At 39.4% G+C, this 23,117-nt stretch overlaps 1 protein-coding gene across 2 annotated transcripts in view; it reads right to left on the minus strand.

Moving 5' to 3' along the window:
• Nucleotides 1-23,117, minus strand: part of HABP4 (hyaluronan binding protein 4) — a 42,883-nt gene that overhangs the window by 15,516 nt on the left and 4,250 nt on the right. Inside the window, exons 2-5 of one of the 2 annotated variants that reach the window (XM_072834367.1) lie at nucleotides 22,238-22,400; nucleotides 14,888-15,028; nucleotides 14,609-14,677; nucleotides 3,893-3,976 (exon numbers count right to left, since the gene is read on the minus strand). In XM_072834367.1, coding sequence (XP_072690468.1) covers nucleotides 3,893-3,976; nucleotides 14,609-14,677; nucleotides 14,888-15,028; nucleotides 22,238-22,400 — 457 coding nt within the window. Of the gene's footprint in view, nucleotides 1-3,892; nucleotides 3,977-14,608; nucleotides 14,678-14,887; nucleotides 15,029-22,237; nucleotides 22,404-23,117 lie in introns of both variants that reach the window. The other variant, XM_072834357.1, reaches the window with a different exon arrangement.

Here is a 23,117-nt window from a genome sequence, read left to right on the forward strand (position 1 = left end):
CAGATGAGGTAACTGCTCCTTCACCAAAGGGCAGCAAAGGGTCCAGGAGTTAAGACATGGAAGCATTTAGAACAGTTCCTGGCACATAACAAATGCTCTATAAATGTTAGATTTATTCTTATAGTCTTGTAGCAAAATACTCCCAAGAAACTGTCACAAGCATCCTGAGAGATGAAAACACCATGTGATGAGGACCACATAATACTTCTGTAGTGAAAGGGGGAAGGAGGGAAGACAGGATGGGCATAGCACATTTAGTTGTCAAGAAAATGTGTCCAATTTTTAAAAAATATTTTATTTATTCATGAGAAACAAGAGAGAGAGAAAGAGAGGGAAAGAGAGAGAGAGAGAGAGAGAGGTGCAGAGACACCGGCAGAGGAAGAAGCAGGCTCCATGCAGGGAGCCCAATGTGGGACTCGATCCTGGAACCCCAGGATCATGCCCTGGGCCAAAGGCAGGCGGCTCAACTGCTGAGCCACCCGAGATCCCAAAAATGTGTCCAATTTAAGGAAAATATATGTTCTTTGCAGTGTATGTTTGAACATAAGTGAGGGGACATTAAATCAATCTATCAGGAAGTTCTAACCCGAGAGGTTAGAAGGAAGTTCTAACATAAGTGAGGGGACATTAAATCAATCTATCAGGAAGTTCTAACCCGAGAGGTTAGAAGGAAGTTCTAACCGAGAGGTACACTGAATATACATTTTGGCTGGGTGCTGAAAGCTTGAGTGTTAGATCAGCATTCAGATAAAGCTCAGATCAGAGAGCATCACCATCATCGGATGTACATCTCAAATACAAACCTAATTTTGAAATTATCAAAAAATTGTACCTGTTTTATTAGGAATTTTAGTGATAACTTTACAGTTTGACAGGGCAGTGCAGAAGCAAGAATTTCATAGCACAGTCAGCCACCAGACTGCCATGCAGCTGCTCAAGGGTGCGCAGGTCCTGCAACTCCTACTGGATGCTCACTGTCCACTGCAGTCAGCAGAGAGGAGAGAGGGGGTTTGTCAGCTAGCTCTGCTAGGATACTGTAGACAAGGAGACTGCCACAAAATCATTAAATAGTATTCTGTCTTTCAGAGTTACCAACTGAATTATTTTGTCTAATATTATGAAAGTTAGAGTACCTTAATCAATTCCACAGATAAGAGTTATGCTATAATTTACTCCTTATTATTCTGCCTTACATAGTCTGAATTTGCATAAATGTTTTATTGGCTCAAAAAAGATACAATTTTTCCTGAAGGTATCTAGTTAATTCATTTTCTCAACATTCATATAAACTATGAATCTACTTCCTTAGGTAACTATCTAAATACTCATATTGTTTATTTCTTTAATTCTATTTCTTTGTTGTTCTGAATAGTAGATGAACACCTTTCATAATCAATCAATGCAGCATTTTACTCTTGCAATAAGGAAAATAATAATAGCAGATATTTATTTAGCATTAACTACATGCCAGGTACCCCATGTGACACACACACACACACACACACACACACACACAATCCTTATAGCAACACTAAGATGTAGGTACTATTCTTATTTCCATTTGCCCAAACTAGCAAGTGGCAGAGCTGGGGATGTGAACCCACATGCTGGCCAGGGGTCCATGCTCTTAACCACTAGACACCTTGCCTCATTGCAGGTAAATGAGTAAGAGTTAAATGGGAGAAGGGGGTTTGGAAGAAAGGTATGGAAAAAAGAAATGGCAACAGCACTTGCAGAAGCACTCAGACATGTGTTGGAGAGGGTTTGAGAAAAGTGCTTGAGAACACCAGATAGGGCCACGTGCTGAACCCACAGAAGGCAACGAGCGGCTGCACTTGAGGGTTCTGAGGGGGACAGGCCATGTAGGACCGTGCAGGTCTGATCAAGGGACAGGAAAAGAACAGCAAGCCACTGGGGTCTTGCACCAGGGACGAGGACATGACAACAAGAATGCTAGTGTGAAAGCCACTGTGGTATGGAAAAGGCTGGCTGAAGGTGAGAAAGCAGGAAACCACGTCAGGAGCTACAGTGACAGATTGGTTAAAAGGACGATTATGAGTGGAGATGAGAGGAGATGAGAAGGTACCTATCATCAGGGCAGAGTGACAGACTGGATTTGGGGGAAGAAGGAAGTTTCCAGAAGGAAGTCTCAGGGATGACTCCTAGGTTTCTGATTTGTGCAACTCGATGGATGAGAATGGGTTGTTCCACAAAATGGAAACACCTAATAAGGACTGAAGTTTCTGGACTTCTCCTGGACATGTGAAGCAGGAGCAGCATTTGCGATATCCACGGGGAGCTGCCCACAGTAGGCAGCTAGATATACACACCCAAAGCCCACACTGAAGGTGGGAGCCAGAGGTGTACAGTCTGGAGTCCTCATATAAATGATGATTCAACCTGCAGAGGTGCATGAAATCGTATAAAAGACACTAAAAAAGAGGGCCTATGGCAGAGCCCTGAGGGCTTGATATTTTAAAAGACCAGAAAGACAAGGATGAGTCTGCAAAGGAGGAACTGAGAGGCAGAAGGAGCCCGACATGGGACTCGATCCCAAGCCTCCATGATCACACCCCGTGCTGCAGGCGGCGCTAAACCACTGCGCCACCAGGGCTGCCAACTGAGAGGCAGAAGGAAAACAAGAAGAGTACAGATATCACCGAAACCAAGGATGGCGAGCTTAAGAAAATAAAGCCAAATGCTCCGACAGGTCAAGCAAGATGCTGAGGGAAACATCTATTAGATCTGGAGACATGTGGTGACTGTTTCCAAAGGGCAGTGGGGACAGGGCCAGACCTGGAGTGAAGTAAGGCTTAAGTGAGGGGACAGGAAATGAAGAAAGAGTATATACAACTCTGAAAAAGGTAGCAGAGTGAGAATGTGGGGCAAGAGCAGCAGATTTAAACTAGGAGACGCTGAACATGTTTAAACTGGTGATGAAGACCAAAGGTGGAAGGAAGGTGAATATATCTCAAAAGGAAGGAGCTGCCAGGGTGAGGTTTCTGCACAGGAACAGGATACAAAGCCTGACCAAGTGGCAGGAGAGACGGTGCCTCTATATTACCACAGGGGAGGAAGGTTCAGAGGCATGCAGGTGCAGGCCGGTTTGTACCTTTAAGACTGGGAGGGTGATAAAGTTCCCATCTGATGGCTCTCAATTTCTGTGTGACATGGGAGGCAAAGCTGTATCCAGAAAATGAAAGAGGAGATGTGGTATGGGAAGGACGGGGGAAGGGGAAAGTGAGGCAGTGTTGGCGCTTTGAGGAAACACAAAGGACGGAACTGATTATTGTAGATGCTGGGAGACTGAGTGAACCTAAGAATAGAGGAATGCTGGGCAGTGCTGAAGGCTCGTTTCAGAATGCAGGGAATCAAGAATTTATAGGGGTTCCTGTGGGCTATACTGAGTGAGGCGCGGTGCTTGGCCTGTGAATGCAGGCAGAGAGAAAGCCGACGTTAGCAGTCATCCAGGAGGTGGGTTTTACTAGCAAGGCACGACAAAAGACCCAAGGGCAAGGGAGTTAAAGGACTGGGAGAGGATGCTAGAGGTGGACCAGGGACCTAAGCTCTGTGAAGAAAAGAGGGAGGATGGACTCAGAATAAAAAGAAAAGAGATAAGGGCACTGATAAGAGGAAGGCTAATTATAGCACAAACTGCTGACAGAAAAGATGTGGGCATTGGTGGAATACCTAAATTTAACTCATTAATTATCATTAATGATCATTCATTAGATTATTTGAATTCTTAATGAGTTCAGTTATCCATTAACACATTAAGGTCAACCTTCTGTGACATAATTAAAGGTTGAGTTTCCTGCTCCATGAAGGACTCTCTGAAATTATTAAGAAGAAGGCCACCAACAACCCATGGAGAAATTAATAAAGTACCCACTTGTCTGGAGATTCCTCCTCCAGAGGGCCTGGGGACTCTTCTACCGCTGTGATCTCTTCCATTGGTGCAGTCTGCTCCATGTCACTGAAAAGCAGTGAGAATCGTTCTGGTCACACAAATATGTTCACATCAGTGCTCTTACATATTTGAGATAGAAAAAATACATTTCAATATCCTTTTGCTTAAGTAAATATCATTCAAGGAATTATATACACATACAGGTAATCCACATCAAAATGAAAATGAGAAAACTGCTAATCCTTTGAAATTATTTGAAAAATGTGATAAGTACTTTTAGAAATAGAAGTTTCTATGAATGGCCTAAAATTAAAAACAGATTATAAATGACCAGAATAATTATTTAAAACTTACTGTCCTAGAAAATTCCAAGTATCAACAGGAGCCATAAAATTTCTCAACATGTGCTTTTAGAATATGTTCAAATATAAGCAACCATCGATAACATAGACATTGCTAAATACATAGGATATTATATATGAACCTGACAGTTACCACAAACCAAAAACTTGTAATAGATACACAAAAAATAAAGAGAAAAGAACCCAAACATAATATTAAGAAAGTCATCAAATCACAAGGGAAGAAAGCAAAAGAAATTAAAAAAAAAACAGAAAATGATTAATAAAATGGCAGTAATGCATACCTATCAATAATTACTTTAAATGTAAGTGGACTAAATACTCCAATAAAGGATATAAGGTGACTGAATGGATAAAAAACAAGACCTATCTATATGCTGCCTATAAGAGACTCACTCAGACCTAAAGACATACACAGGCTGAAAGTGAAGAGATGGAAAAAACATTTGCCATGTAAATAGAAGCAAAAAATAAAATACATCAGATAAAACAGACTTTAGAACAAAAACTGTAACAAGAGGGAAAGGGTATTACAGAATGATAAAGAGATCTAAGAAAAGAATGATTATAAATATGTATGCACTCAACACAGGAGCACCTAAACATATAAAGTAAACGTTAACAGACATAAAAGGAGAACTCAACAGTGATACAATAATAGTACAAGACTTCAACCCCTGACTTACATTAATGGATAGATCATCCAGACAGAAAATCAATCAGTGGCTTTGAAAGACACATTAGACCAGATGGATTTAACAGATATAGAACAAACCATCCCAAACAGCAGACTATACATTATTTTCAAGTATACATGAAACATTCTCCAGGATAAATCACATTAGGCACAAAACAGGTCATGAATTTAAAAGACTGAAATCATATCAAGCATCTTTTTCTCATGACAACAACATAAAACCAAAAATCAATGACCATAATAAGACTGGAAAAAACACAAACGTGGATGCTAAGCAACAAGCTACTAAAAAATCAATGGGTCAACGAAGAAATCAAAGAGGAAATAAAAAATACCTTGAGACTAATGAAATGAAAACACAATGGTCCAGGGGCACCTGGGGGACTCAGTCGGTTAAGTGCCTGTCCTGGGCTCAGGTCATAATCCTAGGGTCCTGGCACTGAGATCCTGAGTTGGGCTCCCCACTCTTGGGGAGCCTGCTTCTTCATCTCCCTCTGCCCCTCCCCACACACATGTGCATGCTCCCATGCTCACTCTCTCCCTTTCTCTAATAAATAAAATCTTTAAAAACAGCAACAACAACAAAAAAACCTCACAACTGTCCAAAATCTTTGGGACACACCAAAAGCGGTTCTAAGAGGGAAGTTTATGATGATACAGGCCCACCTCAAAAAAAAAACAAGAAAAATCTCAATTTAACTCTACACCTAAAGGAACTAGAAAAAGAGGAACAAAGCTCAAAGGAGTAAAAGAAAAGAAATAATAAAGATGAGAACAGAAATAAATGAAATAGAGACAAAAAGCACAATGGAAAGATCCATGAAACCAAGAGCTGGTTCTTTGAAAAGATAAATAAAATTGATAAACCTTTAGCCAGATTCATCAAGGGAGGGGGAGAGGACCCAAATAAATAAATCACAAATGTAAGAGAAGTTACAACTGATACCACAGAAATATAAAGAGTCATAAGAGAGTACTACAAAAAAATTAAACACCAACAAATTGGACAACTAGAAGAAAGGGATAAATTCCTAGAAACATATAATCATCCAAGCTGAATCAGGAAGAAATAAAAAATCTGTAACTGGACAATTATTGGTAATGAAATTGAGTTAGTAATCAAAAAAACTCTAGGAGTAGAGGCTTCACAGGTAAATTCTATTAAATATTTATTTTTCAAAATATTTTATTTATTTATTTATTTATTTATTTATTTATTTATTTATTTATTTATTTGAGAGAGGGAGAGAGAGCATGAACAGGGGCAGGTGCAAAGGAAGAAGCAGATTGCTGGCTGAGCAGAGAGCCCCTACCTGAGGATTGATCTCAGGACCACAGGACCATGACCTGAGCCCAAGGCAGACACTTAACCAACTGAGCGACCTAGGTGCCCCTCTGTCAAATATTTAAAGAAGAGATAATATCTATCCTTCTCAAACTATTCCAAAAAATAGAAGAGGAAGAAATGCTTCAAATTCATTCTATGAAGACATGGCCAACAAGCACATGAGAAAATGCTCCGCATCACTTGCCATCAGGGAAATACAAATCAAAACCACAATGAGATACCACCTCACACCAGTAAGAATGGGGAAAATTAACAAGGCAGGAAACAACAAATGTTGGAGAGGATGTGGAGAAACGGGAACCCTCTTGCACTGTTGGTGGGAATGTGAACTGGTGCAGCCACTCTGGAAAACTGTGGAGGTTCCTCAAAGAGTTAAAAATAGATCTTCCCTATGACCCAGAAAAGGTCTGGGTCTTTATCCCAAAGATACAGATGCAGTGAAATGCTGGGACACCTGCACCCCGATGTTTATAGCAGCAATGTCCACAATAGCCAAACTGTGGAAGGAGCCTCGGGGTCCATCGAATGATGAATGGATAAAGAAGATGTGGTTTATGTATACAATGGAATATTACTCAGCCATTAGAAATGACAAATACCCACCATTTGCTTCAACATGGATGGAACGGGAGGGTATTATGCTGAGTGAAATAAGTCAATCAGAGAAGGACAAACATTATATGGTCTCATTCATTTGGGGAATATAAAAAACAGTGAAAGGGAATAAAGGGGAAAGGAGAGAAAATGAGTGGGAAATATCGGAGAGGGAGACAGAACATGAGAGACTCCTAACTCTGGGAAACGAACGAGGGGTGGTGGAAAGGGAAATGGGCGGGGGGTTGGGGTGACTGGGTGATGGGCACTGAGGGGGGCACTTGCTGGGATGAGCACTAGGTGTTATTCTATATGTTGGCAAATTGAATTCCAATAAAAAGAAATAAAAAAAAAACTAAAAAAAAATTCATTCTATGAGGCCAATACTACCCTTATACTAAAATCAAAACAAAGACACTACAGAAAGAATTACAGGCCAATATCCCTGATGAGCATAGATGTAAAAATCCTTAACAAAATGTAAACAAACAGCATTCAACAATACATTAAAAGGATCATTTACCACCATCACACTGGATTTATTCCAAGTGCACAAGGATGATTTAATACCTACAGATGAATCAACATGATACATTAACAACATGAAGATGCAAAGATCTCAAAAGTATTTCATGGAATTCAACATCCATTTATGATTAAAACTCTTAACAAAATGGGTAGAGAAGGAACATACCTCAACATAATAAAGGCCATATATGAAAAACTCACAGCTAACATCATACTCAACAGTGAAAAACTAAAAACATTTCCTCTAACTTCAGAAACAAGATAAGGATGTCCATTCTCACCACTTTTATTCAACATAGTATGGAAAGTCCTAGCTATACCAATCAGACAAGAAAAGGAAATAAAAGGCATCCAAACAGGTAAGAAATAAAACTGTCACTATTTGCAGATGACATGATACTGCATATAGGAAACCCTACGTTACCCACGAAAAAAATATTAGAATAAATGATATCAGTAAAGTTGCAGGATACAAAATGAACATACAGAAATCTGTTGCATTCATATATATACATATATTATACATATGATATATTATACATATATGTATAATATATATACTTTAAAGAATATATAATATACATATATTTTTTTAAGATTTTATTTATTCATGAGAGACACAGAGAGAGAGGCAGAGACATAGGCAGAGGGAGAAGCAGTCTCCTTGCAGGGAGCCCGATGTGGGACTTATTCCCCGGACCCTGGGATCACAATCTGAGCCAAAGGCAGATGCTCAACCACTAAGCCACTTAGGTACCCCTGAATTCCTATATATTATAATGAATTAGCAGAGACATTAAAAAACAATCCCATTTACAATTGCATTAAAAGGAATAAAATGCCTATGAATAAACTGAACCAAGAAGGTGAAAAACCTGTACTCTGAAAATTATAAGACACCGACAAAAGAAACTGAAGACAACACAAATAAATGAAATACTCTATTCTCATGGATTGGAAGAATAGTTAGAATGTCAACTCTATCCAAAGCAATCTACAGATTCAATGCAATCCCTATCAAAATGGCAATGGTATTTTTCACAAAACTAAAATAACCCTAAACAAGTATGGAACAATGAAAGACCCCGAATAGCAAAGCCCTCCTTTTTTTTTTTTTTAAGATTTTATTTATTTGAGAGAGAAAGAGCGCAGGAGATAGAGCGGGGAGGGGCAGAGGGAGAGTGAGAAGCAGACCCCCAGTGAGCAGGGAGTCTGATACAGGGCTGGATCCCAACACTTGGAGATCATGACCTGAGTTGAAGGCAGATGCTTAACCAACCAAGCCACCCAGGTGCCCCTGACAAAGCACTTTTGAGAAAGAAACACAAAGCTACAATCTCAGATTTCAAACTATACTACAAAGCTATAATAACAAAACAGTATATAGCATTGGCACACAAATAAAGATACAGATCAATGTAACAGAAGAGAGCCCAAAACTAAACCCATGCATATACAGTCAATTAGTCTATGACAAAGGAGGCAAGAATATACAATGGGGAAAAGACAGCCTCTTCAACAAACTGTGTTGGGAAAACTGGACAGCTACATGCAAAAGGATGAAACTGGACCACTTTCTTACATCATACAGAAAAATAAAATCAAAATGGATTAAAGACCTGAATGTAAAAACTCAAACCATAAAATTTCAAAAAGAGAGAGAGAGAGAGAGAGAGAGAGAGAGAAACCATATGCAGTAAACTCTGAGACATCTGTTTAGCAATATTTTCCTGTATCTCTCTCCTCAGCCAAGGGAAACAAAAGCAAAAATAGACCATTGGGTCTACATTGAACTAAATAAAAAGCTTTTGCACAGTGAAAGAAAACATTAAGAAAATGTAAAGGCAACCTACTGAATGGGAGAAGATCTTTGAAAATGATATACCCAAAAGTGAGTCAATATCCAAAATATAGAAAGAACTTATACAACTCAACACCAAAAAAACCAACAGTCAATTTAAAAACAGGCAGAGGAGTTGACTAGACGTTCTCCAAAGAAGACATTCAGATGACCAACAGACACATGAAAAGATGCTCAACACCACTCATCATTAGGGAAATGCAGAAATTAAAACCACAATGAGATATAATCTCACACAGTTGGAATAGGTAGTATCAAAAAGACATGCAACAACAGTTGTTGCTGAGGATGTGGAGAAAGGGAATCCTTGTGCATTGCTGGTGAGAATGTAAATTTATGCAGCCACTATGGCAAATAATATAGAGGTTCCTCAAACAATGAAAATAGAATTACAATATGATCTAGCAACGCCACTTTGGATATTTACCACCAGTAAATGGAAAGATAAATTTATTTATTTTAAAGATTTGAGAGAGTGCACACGCATGCATGAGTGCAAGTAGAGGGAGGGGCAAGGGAGAGAGATAGGATCCCAAGCAGACTCCCTGCCAAGTGTGGAGCTTGATGCAGGGCTTTATCCCATGACTGATAAGACCATAACCTGAGTCAAAATCACAAATCAGACACTTAACTAACTGAGCCACTCAGGTGCCCCAAAAGATTAAATTTAAAAGATATATGCACCCCTATGTTTATTGCAACATTGTCTACAATAGTCAAAATATGGAAGAAACCTAAGTGCCCACTGATAGATGATTGGATAAAGAAGATGTACTGTATACACACAGTGGGATATTACTCAGCCATAAAGAATAAAATCTTGCCATTTGTGACCTGAAAGTATTATGCTAAGTGAAATAAGTCAGAGAAAGACAAATACATATGATGTCACTCATGTGTGTCATCTAAAACACAAAACAAATGAAGACTCATAAAAACAGAGAACTGGTGGTTCCTACAGGGGCAAAGGGGTGGAGGAGGATGGGTGAAATAAATGAAGGGGATTAAGAGGTGTAAAATCCAGTTTTAAAATAACAAGGTCATGGAGATGAAAAGTACAGCATAGGGAATATAAATAATACCGTAATACCTTTTATGGTGGTGACAGATGAGAACTCCACTTAGCATGGTTTGCATTTCATAATGTATCTAATTGGTAAATCACTGTTATGTACCTCAAGTTAATACAATGTTGTATGTCAACAATAAATTTTAAAAAAAATTCTCAACCTACAAGTGTTAAATGACTCACAATACACAAGAATACGCCATATCAAACTTTTAAAAAATGATGAATACATTCCACAAAAATGAGTGTACAGAATACACACAGGCTGGTGATAGCTGTGCCAGAAAAGTCAGTCTCTGAAACATCAATTTATATACTGTCACATCTAAATACAATCTATAAATTGGAAATTACAGAACAGTGAGACACAATTTGAATTCTAATACACATGATCTTAATTTTCCCTTTTTATGTTAATGTTAATCCTATCTGAATATTACTTTAGAAAAAAGCAGTCTCAGCAAAAGAAATTTCATTTTCAGGAAAATGCTAAAAATTAGTCAATATAAGTGTATTCATTAGAAACATTTCATACTCTACATGCAGAATCCAGCACTTTTCCATCTTCCGTTATGAAAAAATATCACAACATAAGCTATTCTTTAAAAGAAAGATAAACTGTAATAACAGAATTGACTTTTTTACATTTAAACTTCTTATTCACAATGCAAAGCTATTGTATTGAACTTTAAAATGAATTTTTCAATACAGAATTTGAATATTTAATTTTATTTTTTTTAGTAATCTCTACACCCAACATGGGGCTCGAACTCATGACCCCATGATCAAGAGTTGCATGCTCATCTGACTGAGCCATCCAGGCACCCCAAATAATTGATTTTTACTTTAAAAAACGTCCTAAATCAAATGTACTCTGAGTTTGGAAGGATGCAGCTGCTGCTCTGGCTGGCAGAGGCCCTTCAATAAAGGCTGCCTCTGCACATCAGCCTGACCCCAGCAGGGTCACGGAGTCTGGGCACCCAGGAGCCCTCAAGTCTAGCAGCAGAAGCAGCAGCAATTACTCCAACTTTCTCTTTATTCCCTTTGCAACATAATAAACCAAGGGGATAAAAACCATAGGTTTATTGATAGTTTGTAGCTTTCAAAAATTACAAATCATAAAAGGGCTGACTATATGAACACCAGCATTTCTAAAACTTGAGCAGCTGATTTAAACAAAGAGAAAAAAATCACAGATCTCCCTCCTGTTAACCTAAATTATTTAATGAAAAAACAAAAAACTAATGTGCTTACAGCTCTTATAAAACCACGTGACCAAAACTATAGAACAATGGGGCTTCAAAATTAGCGACAATTTACATTAGTAGATTCTGTTATTTTGTTGAAAGTAGAAAACCAATGTTGGATTTACAGAAGAAAGATAAGCATCAGGGGCCATGTGTATATTTTGATTTCACTTATATGAATGCAGAAAATGCCTGTTTGCACAGGTACATTCCATCAAGTGATGTTAAATACCTCAAGGCTTTGTCATCTAGTTCAAATTCAATCAGAATTCACACTTACCCAAATCTATGACAGTGAACAGATTTTAACTGAATGTTACTTGATTATTACATAAGACCATCTTGCCCTTTGAAATAAAATTTGGAAGGCACCATTACTGAAAAGTGTTTTTATGGGTGTGTTTCAACCGGTAACAAGAAAATATCTGAGATCTGATATTATATCTTTTTAATTACCACAGATGGAGAAAATTCTACTTTCAGCATAAGCACCCACTGTCAAACTGTTGAAGAAAACCAATAACGTTGGAAATGGCTCTGTATGATTTTGAAAACATCTTATCCATAACTTTAGTTAGCACTGCCAATGCCTTCAACGAGGAATACTAACCACAGCAAAATCCTTAAACCTTTAGTTTTTTTAAGAATTTATTTATTTTAGAGACAGAGACAGAGGGGCAGAGGGGCAGAGGGACAGAACCTCAAGCAGGCTCCCCACTACCTGAGCTGAATCCAAAAGTTGGACACTCAACAACTAAGCCACCCAGGTGCCCCAAAACCCCCAAACTTTCAACACAGTGTTTGGCCTTGCCAGCCATGAACAGCCTTATTACATTAGGCTCACCTCTGCTCTTTTCTCATTAATCAAAGGCAGCATATAACCCCAGTGTACTATACTGTTTTCATGATCAAAATCCATATCTGCATTTGTTAAATAAGAAATCCAAGTCTTGGGGCAGTTGGGTGGCTCAGTCGGTCAAGTACCTGCCATCTGCTCAGGTCATGATCTCCAGGTCCTGGGATCTAGCCCCTGTTGGGCTTCCCACTCAGCACGGAATCTGCTTCTCTCTCTCTCCTTCCACCCCTCCCCACAGCTCATTCTCTCTCTCAAATAATAAATAAAATCTTAAAATAAAAAAAAAAAAGAAATCCAAGTCTTACTCTCCAAAAATCTTTAAATTACAAATTATTGCCGCCTCAGAGGTTTGACTTAATAACTCACAGACAACTCAAAATAACATGTGATGTGTGTCATTTTAGCATTGGGACATGCCAGTCCACCAGAGGCACCCCTGGCACCTGGTTACCTCTTCATGTGATAAGACCAATGCTGACCCCTTAGGGAACATAATCACTTTCAGCCAAAATTATTTTTAAGTTCCAATGCAAACTGAAATGGAGTGGTAGTATTTTAATTAATTTTTTTTTTTGACAGAGATTGAGGGAAAGCACAAGCGGGAGGGGTGGGGGTGGGGGGTAGGGAGGGTCAGAGGAAGAAGGAGAGAACCCACAAGCAGACTCTGCTGAGCACAGAGCCAGACACAGGACTCCATGCCAGGAACCTGAGATCACAACCTGACCTGAAACCAAGAGTCAGGCACTTAACTGGCTGACCCACCCAGGTGCCCCTGGAGTGGCTGTATCAAATAAGGTAGTAAATCAGGTGACTCAGAGGTATTACTTTATAAGATATATACTTTCAAAGTAAAATAAAACAAAATCAAAAGATTCATAATCAAGATCCTATGAAGCCCTATACTGAGAAACATTAAGCAAGTTTCTTCTTCCTTTCAAGAACAACACAGATACGCAGTGGTAGCACATGCAATATTACATTTGGTATTGTTTTGTATACTATTGTCTTTAAGGACAAGTTTCAGGAAAACCAGTTTATGTAAAAAGCTTATGTTCTTCAGAAGAAGAAAAGCAGAAGCCTGGATTCTCTCAAGCCTTCAAACTTGTAGAAAGCCTGCCCTACAACATAGGCAGGGCCCTGAAGTACTTGCTGCCTATTCTATGCAGGAAGGCATTGTCCCTGTGGCTAGGAAATGACAGAAGCAACAGAACCAAGTACCTCCTCTAAGTAGCAAAACTGGCACAGATCTGAGACACCAAGAAGCCTCAGAAAAATGTCAAATTTGAACCTTTGGCGAAACTTGTCATTGAGCTTGGGCCTGCAAATGATTTCATAAAATCAAGATGCAATGTATATAAGAACTTGGGAAGGTCACAGGAAAATATAGAATATTCAGTAATTTAGAAAGCATTGAGGCCTATGCAAATGTACAGTGCCATGTACTGGGGCGTGAGCAAATACAAATTTGTCTGGCTAAAATATGATAAAAGAACTTTAAAAAGTAGTTTTCAAATCTAATTGCAACATAACAACCATGCTTTAAACAAGTCATCTCGGGATCCCTGGGTGGCGCAGCGGTATAGCGCCTGCCTTTGGCCCAGGGCGCGATCCTGGAAACCCAGGATCGAATCCCACGTCGGGCTCCCGGTGCATGGAGCCTGCTTCTCCCTCTGCCTGTGTCTCTGCCTCTCTCTCTCTCTCTCTCTCTCTGTGACTATCATAAAATAAAAAAAAAATAAATAAATAAAATAAAATAAACAAGTCATCTCACTAAACAAAAGCCTAAAGTGAATCTCTATTTAATGGCTCGCAAGCACAAAGATGCTGCAAGCACAACAGAGGATATACTTTTCAAGAAAAGGAAAATAGGGGATCCCTGGGTGGCGCAGCAGTTTGGCGCCTGCCTTTGGCCCAGGGCGCGATCCTGGAGACCCGGGATTGAATCCCACGTCGGGCTCCCGGTGCATGGAGCCTGCTTCTCTCTCTGCCTGTGTCTCTGCCTCTCTCTCTCTCTCTCTGTGACTATCATAAATAAATAAAAATAAAAAAAAAAAAGAAAAAAAAGAAAAGGAAAATAAAGATCCGGAGATTTCCACTTAGCTATAGGTTCACAGAAGGCACACATTTGCACCATACCTGGTATCTTTACCTGATCCCCAGGTTCGAACTCCACATCCACCCATGTTGTCTTCAGTTCTGATTGCTCTAGAGAAAGAAAGAATATTCCCTTAAACTGGAAGGTAGTTCCAAATCAGAGAAGTTGGTCAAAAAAGCTGTCCCAGAATCAGCTCCCTCAGGAATAAGAGTACAATGAATATTAACACATAGCAAACAGATTCATACCATGTATTATCAAGATCACGAAGCAAAAATGGCAGTTACAGAGGAACTGACATTTTCTCATTCCCACCATACCTCTCGAAATCTCGTTTTCCTCTCTGGTCAAAACCGTCAAAAGCTCTGTTCCCGGGGCCACCTCTGCCTCGGCTTCGCATGGCCCCTCTGGGGCCTCCACGGCCTCTCAGTGGTCTGTCCCGATCAAACCTGTCAATGGGTCTAGGAAGAGAGGGGCATAATCAAAAGCGGTGAACTGGATTAAGGGCTAAGGCTTTTTTTCAGAAAAAAAATTCTAGAAAGACATGATGGCTGTAATACATTGGAAAGAATGGTGGCTGGAGTAATAAAGTAACTGTTAAATTTCACCTGAGGCACTGTTCTGAGTAGTCCACATACAGGAATTAATTCTCACAAACAGAACTATAGTATACAACTACTGTCCACAGATAAGGAAACTGAGGCACAAAGGAGGTAGATAATTTGCCCACAGTTGTATAGCTGTGAGGTGAGGGAGCCAGATCAGAGAACCAAGTCCTGGGCAGGTCTCACACTAACCTGTGGAAAGACATCCCTTTTTCCCCTCTGGATCTGGTTTCCTCACTTATAAAATGAGGAGGTTAGATAAACTCTAAGATTCATTCCAGCCCTAATATTCAGTATTTAAGTTAAATTTGGAATGTTTTGTACAACAGAAATAATTAAACTTCAAGTTACGCACCCTCCCAAATCTCCCTCTCCCAAACAACCCATCAGTGACACAGGGGCTGAAAACATGAACCTGTAACCACCTCAACTCTACCCCCGCTGCCCTACAGGACCTTCCAAGGACAGCTGAAGCGCTTTGTTGTTAAGGCCAACAACAACTTTTGTCTTTACGTCATTTGACCCCATTCATCATTTGAAACCAGTGACCATTCATCTTCCTCTGACCTCTCTGGCTTCTCCTTCCCTGCCTGTCCTTAAAAAGTATTTTTGTAACAGGTCATACTGAAACAGAGTACACATTCACAAGCTACTTCCCTTGCTCCCTAGCTACCCAATTCCACTTCCCAGAGGTAGGCACCTCCAGAGTCACAAGAAAGGACCAGTTCCGTATCTTGCCTCTTTCATTTAACTAGTCTCCGTGCTTCACACACAGCTGCCTCCCTCGTTCTTCTGGATATCGGATTGTCCTTACGTGACCCTGCATGCCTGACTCCCATTCTAGGCACACATTGTCCTCATCTCTATGCTGTTACTACGTGATCTTACATCTTTCATCGTAGTCTCTGATCCTAGGCCACAAAGCCAGTTCTTCCTGGACATACCCTCTGTCTATGCCCTGGCCCTGCAGATACATGACCAATGCTGACCCCCTGCTCCTCTTATGGTCCCTAACTTACAGCATGAAAAAGTACCTAAGCCAAGAACCAAGTGTCTTCTACAATCTTCCCTTCTTCCTCTGCCACTGGTGCCATGGCCTGACTGCCTACCCTCTTCTCACACCTCTTCTTGGCTCTGTCTCTGGCCACTGTTAATTTTTATGAGGGCCAGCCTTTCCTCCATTAGGCTTGAAGCTACTGCAGGAAGGATTCCATCTTTTCATCATTACAATATTACTTTAATAAGATAAAATTTATTTTTTAGGGACGCCTGGGTAGCTCAGTGGTTGAGTGTCTGCCTATGGCTCAGGGAGTGATCCTGGGGCCCAGGATCAAGTCCCACATCGGACTCCCTGCAGGGAGTCTGCTTCTCCCTCTGCCTATGTCTCTGCCTCTCTTTCTCCGTGTGTCTCATGAATAAATAAATAAAATTTTTTAAAAATTGTATTTTTTAATTTGTCAAGGCTTTAAAAATATTTAAAATCATGAAGAATTACTCATTGAACTCTAGTGGCATTAGTGGTTCAAACACCAAAACCAGAGGTATGTTCCTGTCTACTGCTATGGCTGAAAATGTTACATTAAAAAGCTACTATATGATGTGGGGAAAAAGATACAAAACTCATTCTCCTATTGGAAAAGAAAAAAAAATACAGAAGCACCACTTATTAACTTTATGCAAGTCTCTTACTAGAAACATCATCCTAAATACATTCTCCAAGTTGGCTTTTCTGTCTCCAACCTCCCTCCACCCCTGAGCAAAACAAAATTTCTATTCTTTTTTTTTTTTTTAAGGTTTATGTATTTGAGAGAGAGAGAATATGTGTGCGTGAACACATGTGCACTTAGCAGGGAAGGGCAGAGGGAGAGGCAGAGAATCTCAAGCAGACTTCCCACTGACTGTGGAGCCCACTCAGAGCTTGATCTCATCATCCTGAAATCATGACCTGATATGAAATCAAGAGTCAAGACACTTAACCAACTGAGCCACCCAGGCACTCCAAAACAAAAATTTTAAATAGAGATTGTTGTAAAATCTATTACACATATGATGAATATCTGAAGGAGAGTTCTAAAACAATGACACAATTCAAGTAACAATACATTCTTTAACAAGGAAGTTGAACAGGGCCATAAATGAAAAAAAATCTAAATATTGAGGGGAAGTGAAATACCATAACACGTGAAAAGAATGCCAACAGTCAGAATAGGTCTGAATTTACATGTAATCTAGATCAGATACCAGCAAAATACAAAGTCATTTGAAATATAACAGTGATTGACCCTGAAATAGCCCTTGTGTGATATTTTAATCCCTTAAACTACTTTTTTCTTTATTCTACAGGTTACACACACCCCCACCCTCAATTAAATATATTCTCAGTTGCTTCTTTATATTCTTTTGGTTATAAAATATATCTTCTTTGTGCTCATGTTGGCAGCATATATACTAAAAATTGGAACATTAAAACATTTTTTTTTTTTTTTTTAACAGGTTAGTGAGCGTGGAGAAATCCTGTACTCTGCTTAAGGAAGCTTTGTGATGTACTCACAAGTAAAAGTAAGGAAAATAACATTTCAGTGAAGAATCCTGTTGTACATCCCTGTAAGCCACTCTCTGGTGGCAACCCTAGCAAGTAGACATGAGTACCTGTTTTACAGGTAAAGGGACCGAAGTTCATGGAAGAGAGAAGGAGGGTTAGCATTTAATGGGTACAGTTTCACTTTGGGAAGATAAAAATGTTCTGAGATGGATTGTGGTAATGGTTGCACAACAATGTGAATGTACTTAATGCCACTGCACTATCGTGCATTTATAAGTGGTTAAAATGGTAAATTTTATGTTATGTATATCTTACCCCAATTTTTATTTTTTTTTTGTTTTTTTTTGTTTTTGTTTTTTTTTTTTTTCTTATTTTTTTTTTCTTACCCCAATTTTTAAAAATGTTTCCCTTATGAGGAGGAAAAAAAATTAAACATCTGAGTAAGTGATTCTCTCAGAACTTGAACTGACTTTGAATGACCAGCAGTAAACTTTCAGGAAAAGCCAGAGAGTCAAAAGATACCCAGATAGACTAATTTCCTAATAGCCCATGTTCAAAGATTCACTTAAACTCATTATTTGGAGCCTAAAGAAAAACTCCTACTGCATTAAAAACAGTAATTGCACTCCCAGACTATGCGCAAGTGATGTGGCTAAGCTCTGCACCTGAACCACATGGAAGCTACTCTCGGCACCATTTATGACACTGCTTCTATGTGAACACACATGTTCTGCCTTAGTGGAATAAAAAAATCCATGTGAGCTGGCTGTGACCAGAGTACTCATCACGGCAACTCTGGGTCTTTGTTCCCTTATTCATAAACATGGAGAGGACTGAATTAGATACTCTGTTAAGATTATCAAGATTCTAGGGGCACCTGGGTGGCTCAGCCATTTAAGCATCCAACTCTTGATTTCAGCTCAGGTCATGATCTCAGGGTTGTGAGACTGAGCCCTGTGACCGGCTCTGTGCTGGATGTGTGATGTGCTCAGAAGTTGGGTGTCTGCCTCCAGCTTAGGGCGTAATCCCGGGGTTCTGGGGTCAAGTCCCACATTGGGCTCCCTTCGGTGAGCCTGTTTCTCCCTCTGCTTGTGTCTCTGCCTCTCTATCTCTTATGAATAAATAAAAAAAATTTAAAAAAAAGATTCTCTCCCTTTGTCCCTCCCAGGCATGCATGCATGCTCTCTTAAAAAAAAAAAAAAAAAAAAGATTTTCAAGATGCTATAATTCTAACATGTATACGTATCATAGAAAATGCAAGGTGACACAATTTCTCAATATTAAATAAGCAAAGATGAAAGTTCAATCTATCATATTCAAATCTGAAGAAAGAGTTATGAGAAATGCTTTCATAGGGGTGCCTGGGTGGCTCAGTTAAGCATCTGCCGATGGCTCAGGGTCCTAGGATCAAGCCCGCATCGGGCTCCCTGCTCAGTGGGGGGAGTCTCCTTCTCTCTCTCTTTCTGCCCTTCCCCTTGCTCATGTTTTCTCTCAGTATCTGTCTCAAATAAATAAATAAAATCTTTAAAAAAATAAAGAAATATAAAAAAAGAAATGCTCCTATAGATTATTACTGACAGAGTAAACGGACAGGTTACTAGGACAGGGATTGGTTATTATGTATCAAAAGATCCCCCCCCTTACTCCAATTTGTTTTCACATTACAAGTATCCATCGAAACTTTCACTGTAACAACTGCATCCTAGGATACATGATGCCCAAACTGGATCCTAGGATACAGGATGCCCAGCTGAGAACCACTGGTTCATGGCCCTAACTGAAGTTCCCACTTCTAGAACTCACATCTAGTAAAGGTCCAATACTAAGGGAATGATTACACTGTACTGCATCGACAACACAACATAATAGAACCATAAAAAATGTTTACAAAACATTGTTAAGAACATGGAAAACACTCTGCCCTGGCAAGAAGAATTGAAAGAATATGAAGGACTCAGTACATGTGTATTATCATCTTAATATTTAGTATATCTGTGTATAAGAAAAAAAGGAAAAAATTAGGCCAAGTGTCAAGAGTAATTATCTTAGATGGGAAGTTAAGTAGTTTTAATTTTCTTTATAATTGTATTATTTTCTAAACTGCCCAAATTGTTTTATTGATCTTTATTAATAGAAGAGTACTTTTTAAGAAATTAAGGAAAATATCTTTTCCTTTTTTAAGATTTTATTTATTCATGAGAGAGACACAGAGAGAGAAGCAGAGACACAAGCAGAGAGAGAAGCAAGCTCCCTGTGCGGAGCCCGATGTGGGACTCTATCCCAGAACCCTGTTTCTCTCTCTGCCTGTGTCTCTGCCTCTCTCTGTCTCTCTCTCGTGAATAAGTAAAATCTTTTTTAAAAATAATAATTTCCGGGCAGCCCCGATGGCGCAGCAGTTTAGCGTCGCCTGCAGCCCGGGGTGTGATCCTGGGGACCCAGGATTGGGTCCCACGTCGGGCTCCCTGCATGGAGCCTGCTTCTCCCTCTGCCTGTGTCTCTGCCTCTCTCTCTCTGAATACATAAATAAATATTTAAAAATAATAATAATTTCCTTGAAGGTAATAATTCCCTACATATACCTAACGTAATACACTGAGGACACAAGACATCACTTCTGTGGTATTCCTGCCAAAGTGAGTATCATTCCATGAAGAAACACCAGACAAACTCAAATTCTGGGCTGTCCTACAAAATAACTGGCTCACACTCTTCCAAAATGTCAAAGTCATAAAAGATAAAGGAAGACTAAAGAGCTGGTCTACGCTGAAGACGACTAAATGCAGTGCACATTCTCGGACTTCATTCTGAACCACGCTTTTTTTTTTTCTTTTGCTAAAAGGGATGGGACAATTGGTGAAATGTGGAGTACTCTGTAGATTACATGATTTAGATAATTAGGTAACAGTATTGTATCACTGTTAATGAGTTTGATAACTGTACCATGTTTTTAGGAAATACATTTAAAGTATTTAGAGATAAAGAGATATTTCTGCACCTTACTCCTAAATGTCAAAAAGGGTGTGTGTGTGTGTGTGTGTGTGTGTGTGTGTGTGTGTGTGTGTAAGGGAAGGGAAAGAGACAGAAAGAGAAAGGGAGAGTAGGATAAAGCAAATGTTAACATTTAGGGAATTTGGATGAGGGTATATGGGAATTCTTTGTATAATTCTTGCAACTTTCTATAAATCTGAAATTATTTTTAAAGAAAAAAGAAAAACCCCTCCATAATCCCATATCCCACCCTACCTCTGCATACATGTATGATTTCACTTAATAGGTATCATTTTGTGTTCATATATATTCATCCTTTTTAAAGATTCACAGTTTTGCTACTAAAAAAAGCTGGAAACATGAATTTGTGCTTTTGAGCTATAATTTCCTTATTTCCACAGAATAAATCCCTGAAGTGAGAAAAAAAAATACACATAGGTTTCCCCAAATAAATAGCTCTGATCCAAAAACTTTTTTTGTAAGCAAGCAGACGATGGCCATTACACAGCAAAATTGAAGAAATCACCAAAAATTGCAGAATTAAGCCTTTCTTTTCCCTTACCCTCTGACATGGTGGCAGATACACCATCTTCATGTTCTGAATATGTGACTTCTAGGGTCTGGATCTGTGAAAGTCACCACCTGCCTCAGCCCTCCCAGACTGAGCTACTTATTCTCTGCTGGATTTTTGTACTTTTTTGTGGTAGGGCAGTTTAATGAACATGGTTTTACAAAGCCTTATCCTTTGAATAAAACTTGTAGCCAGGATCAGAAATGGAATGAATAGTCAAGAAGTTGAAAGACTTTGGGAATAATGGCTCCCTTGACATGAAACTGTTGACAGCTGATAGAGTCCACATACACGGTTCTAGTCTCCCTAGACTTTTTTTTACCTACTTTGCTTTAAACGAGATTCACAAGTTGCTTGCTTAATCTAAATTCAGTGTTGTGCAGGTTGAATAATTAAAAACTTCAGGCAGCAAGCCCCTGCCATGGTAGTACCAAGCATAAGACCCCGAGGACTGCTCTGCGAGTACAGGTAGGCACACACAGCCTGCATGCAGCCCCATCACTCAGGAGTCCAGCTCCACATGCTGGCACCACCTGCCAGGTTACAGCACTTTCTAGAGGAAGGTATGGGAGCCAGGAATTGGTGTCACACACTGTATCAGTTTTTCTTAAAATGTCTGTCATCATGAGAGCCAACTGACCTAACCAACCATAGGCCCAGAAACTTGTTTACATTTTTAGTAGTCTAAATCAGTAATGTTAAATCAAAACCATAATTATATCCCTAGCCTACACTGCAAAACAAAATGTAACCAGTTTCCCAGACTCCTGTGCAGTTTTTTAGGGAGTCTTTGCTCAGTTACCAATAAATAATTTATTTTTCACCATACGACCATTTCCTTCCATGTCACATAAACTCCCAACTAAAATTGGCAAAATATTCCCAGGACTGGCATCATGAAGAGGTTGCAAATGCTAGCAGTTCTCTGAAAACCCTCTGGCTCCCCATTCCCTGCAGTACGTACTTTTCATCTGTGAACTTCTCAGGTGTCAAGTCGGCCTGTCTCTCAGTCTCATAGGGTCGATATTCCCTGTAGGATCTCCGCTCTGCTCTGTCAAGCGTCACCTCTGTCCCCCGGCTGTCATTCCATCCCTGTTGCTCCCCTCTTCTGGGAGCTCGCTTCTGGCCTGCTGGCGACAAATCAGAAGGGAGAGCTGGGACACCGGGTCCATGACGGTATATTTACTGTCCAGAGAGAGTTTTAAATTCTACTTTTCTAGAAGTTAAAGTCATAGGAAAATCTGGGAAGTTTGAAAACATTCAAAGAAGTTGTAGATGCTGTCACGGCCTAAAGCAACTACAGTTGAGCCTTGAACAACACTATGATTGAGGTGTGCAGGCCATGTGTACATGGATTTTTTGAGATACAGTAGTGTAAATGTGTTTTGTCTTCTCTAGCTTATCTGCTGTAAGAATACAATACACAACACATTCACAAAATACATGTTAATTGACTGTTATCCATAGGCTTTCACTCAACAGTAGGGTATTAGGTAAATTCTGAGGAAGTCAAAAGTTATGTGGATTTTTGCCTGCACAGGAGGGTGGTGTCCCTAATTCCCACATTGCTCAAGGGTCAACTGTACTTCCTAAAAAAACTTTTAAGATACTTATGTTCTCTTTCTCTTCTGTCCTGGGCAATATAAATTATACCAACTAACATACAGGTATCTCACAATAAGTGTGACAGTTCATGTTTGCTAAATTGTTTTTGACAGAAACTACTTTATTAAAATGTCGTAGTTAAGCACCATACAGAAAAGTTAAAGGACAGACACTATATTGCAGATTGTTCTTTAAATGAACTAGGATTCATCATTGGCTATTAAGGTTTTAGTTTCTAA

The sequence above is a fragment of the Canis lupus genome, chromosome 1 (genome assembly GCF_048164855.1).
Source record: "Canis lupus baileyi chromosome 1, mCanLup2.hap1, whole genome shotgun sequence".
NCBI lineage: Eukaryota > Metazoa > Chordata > Mammalia > Carnivora > Canidae > Canis > Canis lupus.